Below are 18,060 nucleotides of genomic sequence, written 5' to 3' on the forward strand. Positions count from 1 at the left end.
ACAGACAATAATTACACATTTATTAACAATGAAATCAATCAGAACATATTTTTATAATAGTAACTCACTCCTGGAGGGCCTTGTTGGCCTGGAGGTCCTGGCAGGCCTGGGTTTCCTGGAATACCGGGCTCCCCATCGTAGCCTTGGGGCCCCTGGAATCCCTGTAGAGTTTGAGTTAACACATCATTAATACAATCAATAAATGGGGAAAAGTTATCATCATGGTCGTACTGTACCTTCCGGCCTTTAAATCCTCTTGGTCCAGTGTTTCCTTGTGCTCCCGGAGGTCCCTGAAGGACACACAAAAGATTTTACCTTTAGGACCACAGCTGTTGTGTTATGATTAGGGCTGAGTGCTGTCGATAAAAACCTTTAGGTAATACTGGAATCGATAATAAAAAGGTTTGACAACGGTTACTAATATGAGCTCCTGCAGATGACATTAAAATAATTATAATGACTACTAGTACAAAGTTGATATTTGTTCTTAATTGAGCCAGAGTTTGTTTGGGTGGTTAATACGACGCGTTTACTTTCCATCACAGTGGTCTCTACAACACTCCAGGAGCAATTGTTTAGTTTTCTGATGAGAGGCTCCATCAGCAGTGAAAACCTTGCATAAAAAGTTGCATAATGCACCTTTAAATCTGTCAAATAAAACATGTTTCGATGTGCTTGGTTAATTTATGTTCTTTCTTTTTCTTCTGTTATAATCTGGCTCCAGGTCACAGCTCAACGTCACATTTTGGATGCACATCTTTGGCGCCATCTGGTGTCCAAATGAGGGCAAGACAATGAACTATACTAAACACATAAACAGGCTTGATATGGGCCTTTGTAATTTTATTTACTGTAAATGCACGGAAAATATAGAGTAAATGGCACAATAGAACTGCAAAGAGTGTGATAATGTTATTCTGAAGCCTCACCATTGGTCCATATGGTCCAGGAATGCCCACAATCTAAAAATGAGAATACATGAATAAAACCCAGTGATAAAAGAGAATGTACATGGGTAAATACAGTGGTGATAATACGTACATAAGGGATATCCCCAGGTTCACCTTTTTGACCCTGAAAACACAGAATGTACTTGTAAAGAACTGTTTAGAAAATTATAAATTCAGAACATTTGAATGCAGCTCTTACCTTCAGGCCTAAGACCGCTGGGAAAGAACAGAAAACACAGAATATTTTAAACAAATACCTTTCTATTAAACACATCCACTTCTTTTCATCCACGTTATCCTTAAAATGTTTGTAAAATTGGTCGGTCTCGTACTTATGTGAGCTTTGGCGCTGGCGTAGCTCGTCTTGCACACGGGGCAGCACTCTCCCGGCGGGGTCAGCGTCTCGGGACAGCCGGCCAGGGCCTCGCACTGGACATCCTCGCACAGAGTCACGCCGCCGTCGCACACGCACACGCGGCACGGCTCCGGCTTCCAGATGGCGTTGTGGGGGTGCACCAGCCCGTCCACTGTGCAGTTCCCTGAGGCCGAGTCGTCCGAAACTGTGACTGGTAAAGTATTAGTAGTAATATTATGGTCATTTTTTCAAATACCACGGCCAAGGCGCTGCTGCTCACCTGCGTTGTCCTCCACAGTGGCGCCCTCTGCTGGTTGGTTGACACACACGGGACAGCACTCTCCCGGTGGGGTCATCGTGTGCTCACAGGGGCCCACCTCCTCGCAGCGGATCTCCTCGCACAGGACGGTCCCGCGCTCGCACACGCACACGTTGCAGGGGGAGGGCCGCCACACCTCGTCGTGGGAGCGAATCGCACCGTCGACCAAACAGCTGTCTGCAACAAAGGAGGAAGACACTCAGATGAAAATGAACAAAGAACATCTCGACAAAGAACTGCAGTCTTGTAGTTATCCAGCTCAGTGGTTAACATTGGTTAAGGGGCCTAAACAACGGCTTTGGAAAGAAATGTCCAAACAGAAAATCTCCAAAGGTTTTCCCTGATCATGTTTTTAACAAACCTGCCACCATCATCTTATGGCTGAAAGTCCTTTCATCTGACCAACAACGAGTACATCATTTTGAAGATTGTTTCCACTTTTGGACTCCTTTATGAGACAGTCATTTGACTCATATTTGCAGAGAGACGACGTTGGACCATTTTTGTTTTGTTTTGAGATATTTAAGAGGGGGTATTATGCTTTTTTCAGTCACATAGCACCAGTCTATATCACACTACAATGATGAGCAAACCTTCTGTTGGTCTGTAAATGCAGTAAATTAGAATAACTGCCTTGTATAAAATGTCTCTCTCAAAATGGCTGTAGTGAATGTCTTGAAATAGGCCTCTGTCTCTTTAAGAACCTCTGAGCCTTTAGACACGCCCCCTCCACACGCTGTCTGTGGCATCAGTGGGGAGGGGGTTCTGCTGAGGAGCAGTGGTTGGTTACTCGGCTGGTGACGAAAGCTCGGAGGCGTCTCCAGGAGGTGGGGGCGTTCCTAGGAGGACTCAGGCAAACCTATCCCTAAAATGGCCACCATCAGAGTTTTTACAGATTACTGAAAAAATACGTGAATGTGCCAAGGCAACACTTCAGGCATGTTTTTAATGAGGGAATGACATAATAACATGATGTAAAGCTTGAAAAAGTCGATTTTGCTTTAAAGCAGTAGTAAGTAACTCATGCCCCTACTAGCCATAAGCACCACCGCAGGTTTCACAGCATGTTGCAGATTTTTACTCATTAATTGTCCGTGAGAGTAAACACTACACTGACAGAAAAGACAAAGGGACAGAGGGATATTGTACATCCAATTACACAAAGGAGATCTTTTTTTTTTCACTCAAGCTTGGCTGTAAATACTGTTGAAGTGGTGCTAGCCCACAGTTAGCTTGGCCCGTTAGCCTGTTAGCTTCTAATTTGTAATTCCATTAGTGTTTATTGGTGACTCCTACCCAGTAATTCTGGTTTTCTGGCCAGAGACACCAGGGGGAGATGAAAGACCCCCAATCATCCCATTAAAGGGACTATACGGAGTTTAAAAACGTTAAAAACAATGTATTTTCCTCCCCCTACATGTTTTATCAATGTCCTAATGTGTAGAATGAGCTCAGACCTGTTCACCACAACTGCCTCTAAAATCCTGCACTGTCACTCAGAAAGGTGTTAATTCGGGTCCGAAGTGCCGTCATGCATGAGCTTAATATACAAGGTGCAGTTACGCCTAAGACCTGAGGAGGCAGTAGTGAGTATAAAATGGCCAACTTGCATCAAGCCCCTTTAGCACTTGTGTTACCCCCAGAGGGACTGGAAAGGATTTATTATTGTACACTTAAAGGTTAGCAGGTTCTATCCACACAAATGGAGACAGGAGTTGTTTGCGATTTGCTAACTGTAAGAGTCATTCTGAAGTAGGGCGTCTTAGCACACTTTAAAATCTATTAAAAAGCTTGTTCTAATTCAATACTACCTTCACAGCGTGGTATAAATGGCAGCTGCGTTTGACATGAATCACTCTGAAACACAAACTCTAAACACATTTCCTCTCATGGCCTACAAATATTCAAATCTCCCACTAATATTATGACAGAAAACAGTGATACATATTTGGCGCGTCTCGGGGGGGAACCCTAACGCACATCTGTTAACTTCTTTTCGGGACTGCTTTAACCCCGCCAAGAGGTCAGCTGACTGCCCCTCGGCCAATCAGACGCCGGCCGGTCGCAGCCGAGTGGCCCGCGTTTGAAAAAAAAGTGCTGTCAGTTTGTAGTTGAGTTTATGTCTTATCCTCAAACCACCCAGACTCCGCTCCACGGTCATTCTGGATTTGTAGTTTGTGGAAGAAGAAAAAAAGATGGCTGCCTGTTTTTTAATTGTCCATAAAACAAGATATGAGCCCGCTGAAAATACAAGTCGTGTGGCCCATTAAAACAATCATGACTTATGGGTTATATCTCCTCTGCAACATTATGCACATAAACCATAAATCATAATGTTTGACAGAGAGTAATAAACAGGTATGTCTGATCCTGCACTTATATCCACAGTGTGTACGGCTTCAGTGTCGAATCCCTAATTGTCCCGTCTGCGAACCTGTCCCAGCCTGTAGGAGCACTTTTTTTTAGAAAGAACAACTCACATGCAGCTTCTTAAGCCTCTTTTGAGCTTTGAATGGGACAAAAGTAAACCCTAAAGCGGTGGGTGTCAACCTTTTGGAGCCGCGACCCCCGTCTGGGTCCCAAAATATCATCAAATATCATCAAATTCCGAACAAATAATGGCACTAAAAAATTATATAATATGCTAATAAGAATGTGTATATTTTATCTACATGATCTAAGAGTTTCTTGGCGCTCACAGCCTATAGGCCTCATTTGAAAGCTAAGAACCTAGAACTGATGTTAATAGATCTTTTTCCTTGCGTTGTTGTCGTCACTTTTTTCACGTTCTTTTTCATCCCATTTCTGCCACTTTGTCACATTTTTGTTTTTCTTTTGTCGCTTTTTTTGTGGCTTTTAAGAGGTCACCGGCCACAGGGAGCCAGATGTGTCAGGTTTCTCACACTGAAGAGCAATTTATGTCTCGTAAATCTAATAAAAAAACAAAAAGAACATTAGAGTCCCACATCAACATCTGTCTGCTCCCACACCCGAACTCTACTCAAAACTACATTCATCAATCTTTATTATTTTACCTTTATTAATACATTTTTTTAACATTATGAATGGATTGAGTTTTCGCTGGTTTTATCATTTAACATTTTATTGTTTCTACTGTTAAGATTTAAGCTTTTAAAACATGAGCTGTTTAACGTTTTAACCAAAAATTGTAACTTTCACTTGAAACATTAGTGCATTGACTCACACGTTGATGAAATTGACATGCTCAGTTGTTTGCGGATTGAATTATTATTACCTCAATGATCAAAATTTAGTCTTTAATTCATTTTTAATATAAAAATGTGTACAATTACAATGAAAGACCCTGATGTTTTTTTATATACATGGAACATAATTTGTTTCATCCTCTTTCAGTAAACTGTCAACCTTGAAATCTGTAGAAAGAAAAAACGGTGTGTCTACTTATAAAGCACTTGTATTCATTTCATGGACTTGCAGGCGAGTTTGTTTTCGACATTTCTGTGACAGTGACCCTGCAAGTTGTAAAAAGTCAGAAGTGAGTTTGGAAACAACTGACAAATTAATTTACTTGTGCTTTCATTATCTGTAAAAAAAAAAAAAAAAAAGAAAAATCAGATACAGAGCCATTCGGGAATACAAGTGATTTGAAGGGCCCTTCCCCGGCAAATTTGACCAAACCTTTAGTCAGTGCTTTCATTCTGGCTCAGATGGAGAATAATATCTATCACTCATATCAATAAAACACTTTAACGTCTCATTTTTTCATCAAAGATCAAAAGAGGCTCTAAAGATCTGCCAATCCACCCTTTGTACCTGCACTTCTCACTGTGACCAGTAGAGGGGGACCAACACCTAATCACAACGCACAATGAACCCCAAAATAAAACTCATGGGAAACGTGAAAACCAAAACTTTTAATCTTCTAATCTTCATCCTTTTGTCAAACACAACAGCACGATCAATCCAAAGTTACTCTTGACATTTTGGACATTTTTCTTATTATCAAATGTAAAACTAATGTAAGCTTATTTATAGTTATTTGGTCGGGACAGAGACACAATTTCCCATTCATTGTCCTGCACTCACAAGCACGCTTTAATTCATCCCTATTGTACATGTTTTAGTGGTGGGGGGAGCTCCTGACGGAAACAGGCAAACTCCACACACAAAGCCCATGATTGAGAGTGTAACAAAGCCCGTTAACCGCTGCACCAGCTATAACTAAAGTCTACAAACAGTTTAACAGCGCTGCGGTCTAAACCATAGAGCGCTCCTGTCACAACACACTAAACTGTTTATTTTGAAACTGCAAAGTGTTTTCTTTCTCTCTGTTTTTGTTGCTCTCATTTCCCCCAAGTGCTTCGAGTAAAAAGCAAATGAGATTTTCTCTTTCAAAGTACGGGAAGCTTAGTAAAAACACATATTCAACATATTCTTTCATAGTAACTTCACTTGAGTTACTGTCAGTCTCTGCCTAAACATCAAAGCCTGTCAAATACATCTTGAAAGTCAAAATCAAGTTAATGTGCAATAAAAATCTGGATCACAAAAAGGCAAATCTGTCTAAAATGGCGAGCCGTGCCCCATCCACCTGCTGCAGCCTGTGCCAGTGCGAGCGAGCGCTGAGTGGTGATTATGTGGGGCCCCTCCCGTGCTCCGTGGGCCCCGGTTCAAAAGCGGAGTTATTTCAGGGAAACCGCTGGCTGGATTATAGGTTGTGCTGGATGGAAGTGAACGTGTGGTGGCTCTGCACGGAGAGCCCCACCCACAGCTATGTCCTTTTACTCCATTCACTCCGCGAGACGAGGAGCCGGTGTGACGTCACGGGCGCCCCTGGACGCTGTATGTATGGCTAGGCAATGGAGGCAAAACGGCTGAGGTGCCTTGCTCAAGGGCCCAATACGACGAGGATTTTTTTTCTAAACATTTCCAAGACTTCGCACAATAAAGCAACAACATGACCAACATAAAAAAATAGATTTTCAATGTTTTCTAGTGGTCAAAAATCATGTTCTCCACCAGGTAAAGGCTGTTCTCACACTAAAAACAACATTTCTCAGCCCCGTGCCAAAAACAACGGCTAACCGGTAGCACTTACTCATACTCGTTGTATTTAGTATGATTGCAGGACCAGTTACCAATGTTTACTTTGGCACCGTGTATTCCATGTTGAACGCATGTCTTGAATGTGACTTAATGCAAAAGGCTGAGGTGTAGATTTAAGTAGGAAGACTGCGTTTCATCCTAAGCACTTCTCAGGTCCAACTCATTAACTCCTGGCCCAATTGATAAAGACAACTGCTACATATCTTGTGGAACAGCTCTATCAGACTCATTTTTCACCAAGATCTTGTATTGATGATGGGAGAGTGCGGCCATAGCGCCAAGCCTTCTCCAACACATCCCAAAGACTCCCAATGGGGTAAACATCTCTGTCACAATGTGAGCCTGATGAATCCTGGCATCTTGGAATATGCCAGGTGCCACTAGGTGAGAACCATATAATCCCACAAACGCTACACTTGAATATTTCCTATGCAAGCGAAGCCTCTGGTGACATTCTCAGTGCCCTGTGCAGTCTCAGGGTGTGTCCTGTCTGCTGTGGCCTGTTCTCTGACCATAATAACTGGCCTGCTTTTGTCCATCCCATCCTCCTCACCACATCATTATAACTATGGCGCAGCTAACCCCTCATTCGCTACTGAAATAACCTGGCCTCATATGCACATGCACACTGCGCTCCGGGAGACAAGATATATATAACCCATCGCGCTCCATAGGGACCGGTCCTTTTAGACTTTGGATAATTTGATTTTTGGTGCTTTCCAATTGCTACTGTTGATTTAATAGAAGTATAAATAATTAGATCATAACATGTGGTGAGTGTTGGGTGTGAACTTAACCACAGAGTCAGTGTGGTCCAGGAAATAATGAGAGCAGAGCAGCACTCTAACGCTGGTAAAAACGTAAATGGCAACTTTTGAGGAACAGGCAGAGCTGAAGTAAAATACAGGTTATGTTCATTGCCGGGCTAATTAGCAAAAACAATATTTTCTTATTCATTCACTTCTTTATTTCTTTAATATTGACCAAAAATCAAGCTGGGGTCAAGCTTTGACAAATTAAGAAGGTTTTAACCTCCCTTGATAAGAATTCACACACACAAATATGCTTCATTTTCCTATGCTAAATCTACAATAATACGCAAGAGCTTCTAGTATTAGACCTCAAAGTCACAACCTAATTTAATTTATACATGTGGAACTGTGCAGAATGTTTATTACACCTAACACAATAGCGGTATTGAGGAAAATGATGTGCCCCACTTAAATCCTTCCCACAGATTCAATAGCAGTTCAAAAGGACATTACATTTGTTTACAAAAGTGGACATACTTGATATATTTTTCGAAGAATATATTTTGTACTGTTTAGCATAAAAACAGAGACTTTTTCAGTTGATAATAATAATCAGGATTTAACTTCTACTGAAATCGTGACCATAGTTTTCCTGTAATCTCGCAGCCCAAACATGTAGTACTGGACATACTGACAGATCTGAATCGACCGTATGTTGCCGCAGATATTTGTACTGTCAGTGATTATAAAAGATTAGCAATATGCACATTCAGATTTTACCTATAAAAATGGGCGTTCATCAAGGATCAGTACTTGGACTCATATTGTTCTTAATTCAAAGGTAAAAGTTGCATGTCCTGTTTAGATTATACTAATGGGCCTACCAATTAGCTTTCATTAGCAATTAGCATATTCTTAACATACCTACAGTGTTACCTAATGTTTTTGCATATAATCTACATTATTATTAATATGTGGTTGATCTGCCTCCAGTCATCCCTGCCAGTATTTTGAACTCCGTAGTTTTACCTGCACGACAGTCGGGGACCACCGGTCACAGATACATTCGTGTGCACATTATTTAATGTAAAAAGCACATTCTCCATCACTCACCAGTTTTGGCATCCTCTTGACATATAACTGCTATAACCTGAAGCAGCGCGACTGCCAGGCACAGGGTACTCCTGCAGCGTCCCCCGGGGCCCATGTCTGCCCCTGACCAAGATCCAAGTCAGAAGACCCTATCCAAATGGTGCATCCAGACCCCGAAAATCCCAGTCTCCCTGAGTGGAACAGCCTTCAGCCCAGCGCTGCCTGCGAACTGACGCACACACACTTCCCTCTCCCTCACTCCTCCTACAGCCCTTTTTTTTTTTTCCTTTTCATGTTTTAGACCCAGGACGGCCTCCTCTCCTCTCTGCTCTTGGATGATGTTAATTAAAGACCTGCTTGGAAAGACATGAAGCCGAGGGAGCTTGGAATACGCACTTGTTGTATGTGTGTGCAAAAAAGTAAAAGTGGTTCAAGGTGGGATCCCAAATTAGCTAACGACCAGGTTAGATGTTGGAGGTAGGAATTAGGCAAACATCAAGAGGGGATTCCAATTTTAGCAATCCAAAATGGCTCCCGGGAGGAATGAGAGCTTCAACTTACATTCCTTCTGGCCACTTTGAGTTATGAACAAAAAGAAGGGAAAATGAATTTGCTACTTGCAGATTCATGTAACTCTGGAGTTCTATAGAGGCTCATGAGATGGCGCAGGGAGAAGATGGTGCTTAGGCTTACAACCAGTTTATTGAAAGCATTGGTTCCCAAACTTTTCCTCCTTGAAGACTTTAAGACTTATCTCTAATCGTACAATTCTACTGAGGGGCTGCATGTTTTAGGTTCAGGCAAATGGGGGAACTTGGGACTTTCTATGAAGCAAGATGAGATCTGCTAACTATGCAAGCTTGTGATCACAAAAAACACCCAAAACATGAGTGACAATTCCTTTCTCACCCTCTTCTTCCCAGAATCCTCACTCGTTTGCATTTCCGCGGTGCGTTCCAGCCTCTCCTGCTAAACCCAAACATGGTTTTCTGTCCTGTCTGAATCTGCTGACCTACATCATGCTAGCTGCTCTGAGCGCTTTACAACCTGCATGTTACATCCTCTCTGATGCCTTTTCCAGGTGCACGCGTTGCCAGCTCCCTTAGGTGCACACCCCACCTCCCTCCTGCCCCCCTCTTTCAAAAAGCTAAACAACAAATAATACAGGCCACTACTGACATGTCCCTCACCACACTGCCAACTGTGAACATAAATATAACACAAGCTTTGTCATCTTTGGACTAATGCCCATGCTAACTTTCCAAACATGTTTCAGAACGAGAGTGCGTTTACTGTAATCTAGAGAGATGCAAAGCAATATGGAGTCCAAAAAGGAAGTGAGGGAGGTGAAAGGTCAGTGTCACTTGCTATGAATGGAAGTGGTGCACTAGACTAAATAGTCGGGGTGACCGATGTATCAGCTGGAGGATATTATCGACTGATGCGGTGGACGGCACGGTTAGCACTTGTGTTTCACAGCCAGGTGGTCCCAGGTTAAATTGCCACCTGGACAGGGACTTTCTGTGTGGAGTTGCATGTTCTCCCGTGTCTGCGCAGGTTTCCTCCGGGTACTCTGGTTTCACATACCACTAAAAACATGTACAATAGGCCAGTGTGTTTCAGAGAGCTACAAATGAAAATTAGCCATAGGCTACAATCCTGCTCTGCAACATTATAACATGCATGAGTCCCATGTGTGTTCATTAAAGGGGCTAGATGCAAGTTCGTCATTTTACACTCACTACTGCCACCTCAGGTCATACGTGTAACTGCAGCTTCTATATTAAACTTGTGCATGACGGTATTCGGACCCAAAGTAAAAACTTTTTGAGTGACAGTGCAGGATTTTAGAGGCAGTTGTGGTGAACAGGTCTGAGCTCATTCTACACATTAAGACATGACTGGAACATGTAAGGGGAGGAAAATACTTAATATTAACATTTTTAAACTCCGTGTGGTCCCTTTAACATGCACTGTCCCAACCAAATAAACAAATAAACAAAAATAATGTAATTGCAATAAAAAACAGCTGACAACCCAAGAAAATGCATCACGTGCATGTGTCTAAAAGAAACCTTTTTTGCCAATATATACACTTTTTTTTTATCATGATGCACCTCTTAAACACACCGGGAGTAGATCTTTGCAAAATCGCTGCAAAACGGTGGCTTCCGAAGCTGTACCAGAAGTAAAACCAGGATGCCCACGCTTATGGAGAACATGGGTGTAAAATAGAACATCACATTTCCCAAAAGATAAAAAAATATAAATAAATACTGACCATTGCTGACCACACAGAGTTCTGGTAGACATTGGTCACAACAATTCATCGATGCAGTCAAGCTGGAAGGAACAAGAAAAGAATCATCAGTTAACACAAAATGAAATGAACACATGATATGAAGCTGTGACAGGAGGTGAAAAATAATCTATATCCCTTTTAAGTTTCATAAAACAACTTTGGAAGCTGACACCAAAAGCAGGTCATTATAGTCACATGAACGGAAGATGAGCAAAACACTGCCCCATCAGGTAACCCTCCTCTGCCCTGAAAAGCCTATCCCCTTTCACCTTTTAATAATTCAACCCTTCACTGGCTGGAAAGAACACTCACACTCTCCACTCTGCCCCCCCCGTGTGATATTTGGGACACTCTACCGTTCTCATTCTCACGTTCGGTCCGTAATGTTCGCCTCGGCCACCAAGAACTTCGTGAAGCAGGTCGGGGACACGGGGAAGCTGATCCCGGTGCCCAGCCTGAGCGAGGCCGACCGCTACCAGCCGCTCAGCCTGGTCAACCGCAAGAGGAGGCGCCGCGTCTTCAAGAAGTACAAGTTCTCCTCCACGCCGTTCTCCCTCAAAGACATCCTGGTGGGGGAGAAGGAGATCACCGCAGGTCGGGAAGGAGAGTGATTTAGGGATTCGACTTTCACAGGTTTTTGTTTGACACTTTCTCTCCTTTGCCCTGCCAGGAGTGTCCTCGTACCAGCTGCTGAACTACGAGGACAAGTCGGATGTGGCGCTGAACGGTCGCCTAGGCAACCACGTGATCAACGACGTGGGCTTCAACATCAGCGGCTCCGACTCTGTGGCCGTCAAAGCCTCCTTCGGGATCGTCACCAAGCACGAGCTGGACGTGCCCACCTTGCTGCGAGAGCTCAACTCCAGGTACGGCTGCCACTACTAAGGCCTGTACCACTACAACTACTACTACTACTATTACTTCAGACTACTAGAAGTCATCGTTAGTGAGCAGCTGCTGTGTGGCCCTCTCGTATTCACACCATCACTGTTAGAAGCACTCAGGTGATTGAGACATGCACAACCCATAATGGCATCATTTATTCATGGAAAGATTAGCTTATGGTTTTGGATGAATAGTTTGCGTTTATGACATTCAAAATGATGTGCCTGATGTTGGTCAGGTGAAAGGACGTCCCGCCATAAGATGAATCATCAAAGACGTGAATGTATATACCAAAATCATTTCTGGGTCATTAAAAAAAGGAGAGATTTAGACTCACATCCTAAGTTTGAAATGTAATGTTTCAAGTTTGTCAAAGATGAAATGAATTGCACCTGAGTTTTTCCAGACGTCTGACCCCTGCCCTTTGATGACAGGGCGAATATGAGCAGAGGCTTTTCCTGTATCATAAATGAATGATCAGTCTTGCTACCCACTGTATAATTCTGGGACAGTGGGCGGAGCGTCACGTGTAGGGCTGGGTATCGTTAAACGAGATCAGTCCTGTATTGGAGAAAAAGTTTCGATTCTATTGGTATCGATGAAAGTATCATAAGCAGGAACCAAAACAATTCTCTCTTTGGAGCCAAGTTTTGATGCTGTTGGTCCAGGGACAGAATTAAAGGAAGTGACTTGGTTGCTTCAGTTCAAATAAACCCATTTCTCCCCCAATTTTCGACCCATTTGAATTTCCAGGTTTTTTTGCCCAATGCTTGCCCCATTTGACAATTTTTAGTAATTTATTTTTGCACATTTTTCCCTCGTTTTCCCAATTTTTTTTATTACTAATATGTTCCCTATTTCCCCCCCATTTTCCCATTTTTCCCCCAATTTTTATTTTATTTTTTCCTCAATTTATTACCTTTATTTATTTATATATAACACAATTTTGTTCTTATTTTCCCAATTTCTACATTTTTATTACTAATATTTTACCTCTTCCTCCCCCATTTTTCCAATTTATTCCTAATTTTTTCCCCCTGTATTCCTTTTTCATTGGAGATGAACCCAATATTGTAAATGTGCAGATCTTCCACACATTATTGTTCTGTTTTCTGGTTCTAGATGAGAAATATTTCTTATTATCGTTCAGGTATCGGTATGGAAAAAAATAAGAACGATGCCCAGTCCTAATCATAAATCTTAAAAACTGCTCAAAACACACATGTTTCAGCTCACCTACAACCAACAATAGCTCTGCCATCTTTGTTTGTTCGTCTCATCTGTAAAGCGTCTTTGTGTCCCCTGAAAAGCGCTATATAAGACTTATGCATTATTATTATTATGTGTCCTCGGACGTCTGGTGGAACCTCTGTGTCCCTGGAGTGGACGGTGAGAGAAGCGTAAACATTATTATTTGTTTGTAGGAAAGTGGACCTGGATCATTGCCTGGTGCGACAGTCCCGGGACAGCGGACGGAGTGTCCTGTGTGTGGTGGCGGAGAGCATCCGGACCACCCGACAGTGCTCTCTGACGGTCCACGCAGGGGTCCGGGGCACCACCATGAGGGTAAGGAAAAGCAGAGTGTGGCTGGGGAGAGGGAGCAGTCCCAATCGTTCGCCTTTAGTACAATACACTTTTTATATTCTATATGATGATTTTATGAGTGTGGCACAACAAACTTATTTCATGTGGTGCTGCAGTTCCAGATCGACGATGGCCGGAACCCCAAAGGTCGAGATAAAGCCATAGTGATCCCTGCACACACCACCATCGCCTTCAGCGTCTGTGAGCTCTTCGTCAGGCTGGATGGACGCCTGGGTGAGTGCTCTTTACGATCCTAGCCCAGGAGAATATCCAAGTGAGAGAGAAAAAAAGAAAATAGTCAGTGTCCGTCCACATCAGTATATTCAGGGTATCAAACATGCACGTTTATCTCCACTAACAGATCAAACTCATTGGGGCTCTGTGGAATAGGGACGAACCAAGCACATTTTCTGCAGTCTGGTTTTATCCAAATACAAAAGATTCTTGTAGGTCTGTAGGTCTTAGCTTTCAAATGAGGCACTGGCCTAGGCTGCAACCTCGTAGATTTGAGTAAAGCTGAACTGGGGGTTAAAATAAGCAGTTGCATCATCAAAAACATGAAAATTGCACCCCAAACCCTGGTCAATGATTAATCAATGATCAAAAACTTTAGAACAGTACTTAGGTAACTTCACTTTTTGACTGGGAAAAAGCCTACAATCCTTTAAGAGTGTGATCCAAACTACTATGCAGCAACAAACCTTACTACTACTACTACTTTTACTGCTGCTACTACTACTACTCCTCCACACCACTGTCTGCACATGTCCAATAAACCCCAGAGACAGCCCGGAGCTGAATACACTCATCTGCGTTGTAATTACAGAGCGTGCCTGTAGTAAATGTTGTGTTTGGTGTCTTCTGATAAAAGTGCACCTTGGTGTGATTGAGGGGAGATTGTGGCCCCAGGGCCTGTCTGCAGACAAGCGTTCAAACTGCAATGGTGAGATTGTCTCATGCTCAATTTGTAATCATAGGAGTGCTTCTTAAACACAGCAGACAGAGACCTTTAAGTTTCACTGTGGTTTGAGACTGATTGCCTATGGTATGCTTGGATAATTAACTACATAGCTTATTTTTTTTAACCTAAATCATATTCCCTGGTCGAAGCATATCCTTGTTTTGCCTTTTTACTTATTGTCAACAAAAGTTAGAATGAAATAATAGAGCTTCAGTGTGTGTGTTCAGACATCTGTGTGGCGCTGGGCTCCCAGGGCGGCTTCGAGCGGGAGCAGATCAGAGAGCAGCTCGGAGGATTCATCGGGCGCTTCTCCTTCGGCCGACTGAGGCGCTTCCTGTCCGGCATCATCTACGGAAACCCCTTCAGAGCAGGTGCGCAGCTCTTCACCAGAGCCTTCACCAACTCTTTCAAAGCAACACAGGCCTGTTCAGTGTAGGGATGTACAAGTCTATAAGGTAAAAGAAAAAAAACTCATCATCTACATCAATATCAAGAGAGATATTATGCCACATTGACTTTTTAGAGCTTTTTACCATGTTACAATGTTGTCATCTCATGAAAAACAGACCTACAGTTGTATCTTTGAGTGATCTTTGGATCTTCCCGTAATGGCTTTTCTTAGAATAGTGGCAGCAGTTCAAAGAAAGCACCTCCTGAGGTCCTACGTATAAAGGAAATGCTTTCCTCGCCTCTCCATCTTTTGTTGAACTTAATCCTTTCAAAGTAAAAACACTTGCCATGGCTTCACTATAGACACACAGGAAGTACGGTCTATTTTTCCCTTTTTTTGTTATCTCTTTATTGAAAAAGCTGCACAACAAAGGGGAGCTAAAGGAGCTGAAATAGTGTGAGTCTTAATAGTGATAAAGATGTGTTTCACATTATAATCAAATACTGTACTGCAAAAGCTTAATATCCACTCTTTGACAGATCTAAATCTAAATGTCAGTGTCAGTGCAAAAATATTGCACTTCTAAATCGGAAAATCTCTCAGGCCCTTAAGTATAATAGGACGCATTTCTTAAGTGGTAAATAATAATGTCCTGTACCAAAACGAAAATCTTTCCCAATGGAACCAACCCAAAGTGTGAGTGTGGAGCCCTGTGAGTGGACAGCATTAGTACATATTATAACAGCTCCAAAAGGTCTTTTCACGCCACACTTTCCTTCCAGAGGAGAGGACCTTCGAGGAGCTGACCTACTCTGACACCTACGACATGGACATGGTTCCAGACTACTACGAGAAGGCGGCCAGCATGACGGACATCTCCACGGCTTACCTGCGGGAGAGCAGCCACACCCGAGTGAACCTGCTGAAGCACAACATCCCCAAAGGCCCCTGCGCTCAGTGCGGCATGGGCCCCCAGAGGAGGGAGACGGTGTACGGCTGCCTGGAGTGCTCCCACGGAGGGCATAAGTATGTCCGCCTGCATGTGGTCCACTGCTTTGACCTCTGGCACAAGATGCTGAGGTGAAAACAACACCGTATATTAGACTCTGAGGCGAAAAATGATACAGAGCAAACTATACATGTTTACAGAGACTTTCTTTTACTTCATTTTTGTGCATTTGTGGAATAAAGTAAAAAGGAAAGATACTTACTGGGGTTTATGGATTTGCGAGGGAATGAGGAATTTTAACTTTTGTTCTGAAAAGTGTGGAATTTGAATGTTAATGTAAAACTTCAATGTAATTAATTTTAGGGCTGAAACGACTTATCGATTAATCGACGACTAATCGATTATTGAAATAGTCGACAACTATTTTGGTAATCGATTAATCGCTTTCTGGTTCACACAGACTAAAATGGAGCAAAAATGACATAAAAAATGTAGTATTTTTGATGAAAACCTACTTTGATTTTATATTTAGGGTCTGTCATGTTTTGTACATTGTAAATTTCATTAATAGAGCCTTCAAAAAACATTTCCCTGTAGTTTACTCCATCAACACATCCTCAAACAGCGAACTTAAACTATAATGTGATATTTAAAAAAAAGGAAAAAATAACATTTTCCTACACCATTCACAGCCAAGCGATTAATTGATTAATCGTAAAAATAATCGATAGATAAATCGATTACAAAATAATCGTTAGTTGCAGCCCTAATTAACTTAGAGAAATACATCCGCTTCATTGACTGACCACATGAAGAAAGGTAATGGTTATTCACAGAAAGATAGTGGCTAAAGCTAAAGCTAATGCTAGCAAGATGTTAGCCTTTTATCAGTGCGCAAACACGTAAACTTGAAACAACCACAAACATTCATAGCCAAAGGGACAATCTTACTTTTAAATGTAGTAAACTACTTTTAGAACAATGGAAGATGTTATTAATACCATTTTCTACAAACAAAATGTGAACAGCTCATCACTGCCTGCCGTCTCAGTCTCCCGACCGGATGTTCAAAATGTTTTAATGTGCGGTCCCTTTTTTTCTTCTTAACATCAACATTTTCCAAACAAATTGCTTTAATTTTTGTCAGGTCATGTAATATTCGTTTTGCACCATGTAAAGGTCACGGACAGAGACCTCTTCATGTCTTTACTGTCTGACCACATCGGCTCGTGCACTTGCTAACCGCATGATTGACTGTTGACCTCTGACCTCTGTGGGCCTCGAGCCCACAACCTTTGCGACAGTGACCCGCAGTGACCAGCGTGTTATTCACGGTGCTAAAGAGTGCGGGGTAAGTTGAGCCAGTGAGTCGAACCACCCTTATATTTTGTAAATAAAACATTTTTATTTTAATGTGAGATTTGATTCTTGCATGATTTGAACCTGCTAGACATTTATTTGGCTGTAAAATGACCCCACTTTATAGGAGAAAGCCTTTTCGATCACAAAAACGATCGTCATAAAGAAATACATGTAGGTAAAAAAAAATCTGATGTTGACTGTTCATTTTCTTAGGCATATTTCTTTTCTATAGAAAATTGAAATGTACAATTTTATAGTCTTTGCATTGTTTATTTGTGGTTCTGGGTCTAGTAGAGGCAAACAAATTAAAATTGTATAGCCTGTTAAATTAAATTATTTGGTTTTTTTTTAGAGATTTTAAAATGCCATAATCTGCAGTAGGAGCAATTCAAAAGTTGGAATAAAATTGCTAATGGGAAACATTAAAATGCAAAATAAAATAAAATAAGACTCTATCATGTTTGGTATTAATTTCACCTTTAAATCTGGTGGTTCAATTTACACCCAGACCTGGTTCAATTTCCCCCGCTCCTGGGTAAATAAATGAGCCACAAGACCACTTTTTTGTGAAGACATATTTTCCAGATGATTTTTAGATGTAGAAAACATCCCAAAATGTGTGTAAATAGTACAATTTTGTGTCTATTTTATGCTGTTTTTACACAACAACCACCAAAGCAAAAAGTGGCTCATCTTACCCCACTCTCCCTTACGCCACGAATACTGTATCTGGCTTTTGCTCCGCTCCCGTTTACAAATAAAAGGTTCATTATTGTGTTTTTTGTTTTTGGCAGTGTCATTTATCGAATAAATGTCTGATTTTTTTTTTTTTAATATTGCAACAATGTACACTGAATAAGTAAAAATATTAATAAAAAAAGTTGCTATGATAAAATCGTCTCATAAACGAGAGGTTGGGGTTGTTGTCGTTGTGTCTGTGGGCAGGACACTTCACCCACCATAGCTGTGCATCAGCATCTGTTTACTCATTCGTCTTCCCTGCCACTGGATGGCGCTGGAGAAGCCTTGTCCAGCGGTGACGCGGAAGTGCTCAGTGTCAACAAACCGGC

The 18,060-nt window shown here is 41.9% G+C and overlaps 2 protein-coding genes across 2 annotated transcripts; one reads left to right on the top strand and one right to left on the bottom strand.

The window, feature by feature from the left end:
• Window positions 1–64: 64 nt before the first annotated feature.
• Window positions 65–8,746, bottom strand: LOC306982015 (kielin/chordin-like protein; the record flags this gene model as incomplete). The annotated part of the gene is made up of 8 exons (XM_079581758.1): window positions 8,578–8,746; window positions 1,586–1,801; window positions 1,283–1,510; window positions 1,150–1,166; window positions 1,042–1,074; window positions 886–962; window positions 237–290; window positions 65–161 (listed from the first exon to the last, which is right to left on the bottom strand). Exons 1-8 carry the CDS (start codon window positions 8,669–8,671, stop codon window positions 65–67), a joined length of 816 nt encoding a protein of 271 aa, XP_079437884.1. The 5' UTR covers window positions 8,672–8,746.
• A 2,495-nt stretch (window positions 8,747–11,241) lies between these two features.
• On the top strand, window positions 11,242–15,763 carry pjvk (pejvakin; the record flags this gene model as incomplete). The annotated part of the gene is made up of 6 exons (XM_079581819.1): window positions 11,242–11,452; window positions 11,529–11,724; window positions 13,168–13,309; window positions 13,444–13,561; window positions 14,516–14,659; window positions 15,462–15,763. The coding sequence occupies 6 exons, from the start codon at window positions 11,242–11,244 to the stop codon at window positions 15,761–15,763; spliced, it is 1,113 nt and encodes a 370-aa protein (XP_079437945.1).
• Between the last annotated feature and the right edge of the window lie 2,297 nt (window positions 15,764–18,060).

The sequence above is a fragment of the Gobius niger genome (genome assembly GCF_951799975.1).
Source record: "Gobius niger genome assembly, chromosome: 23".
NCBI classification, from domain to species: domain Eukaryota; kingdom Metazoa; phylum Chordata; class Actinopteri; order Gobiiformes; family Gobiidae; genus Gobius; species Gobius niger.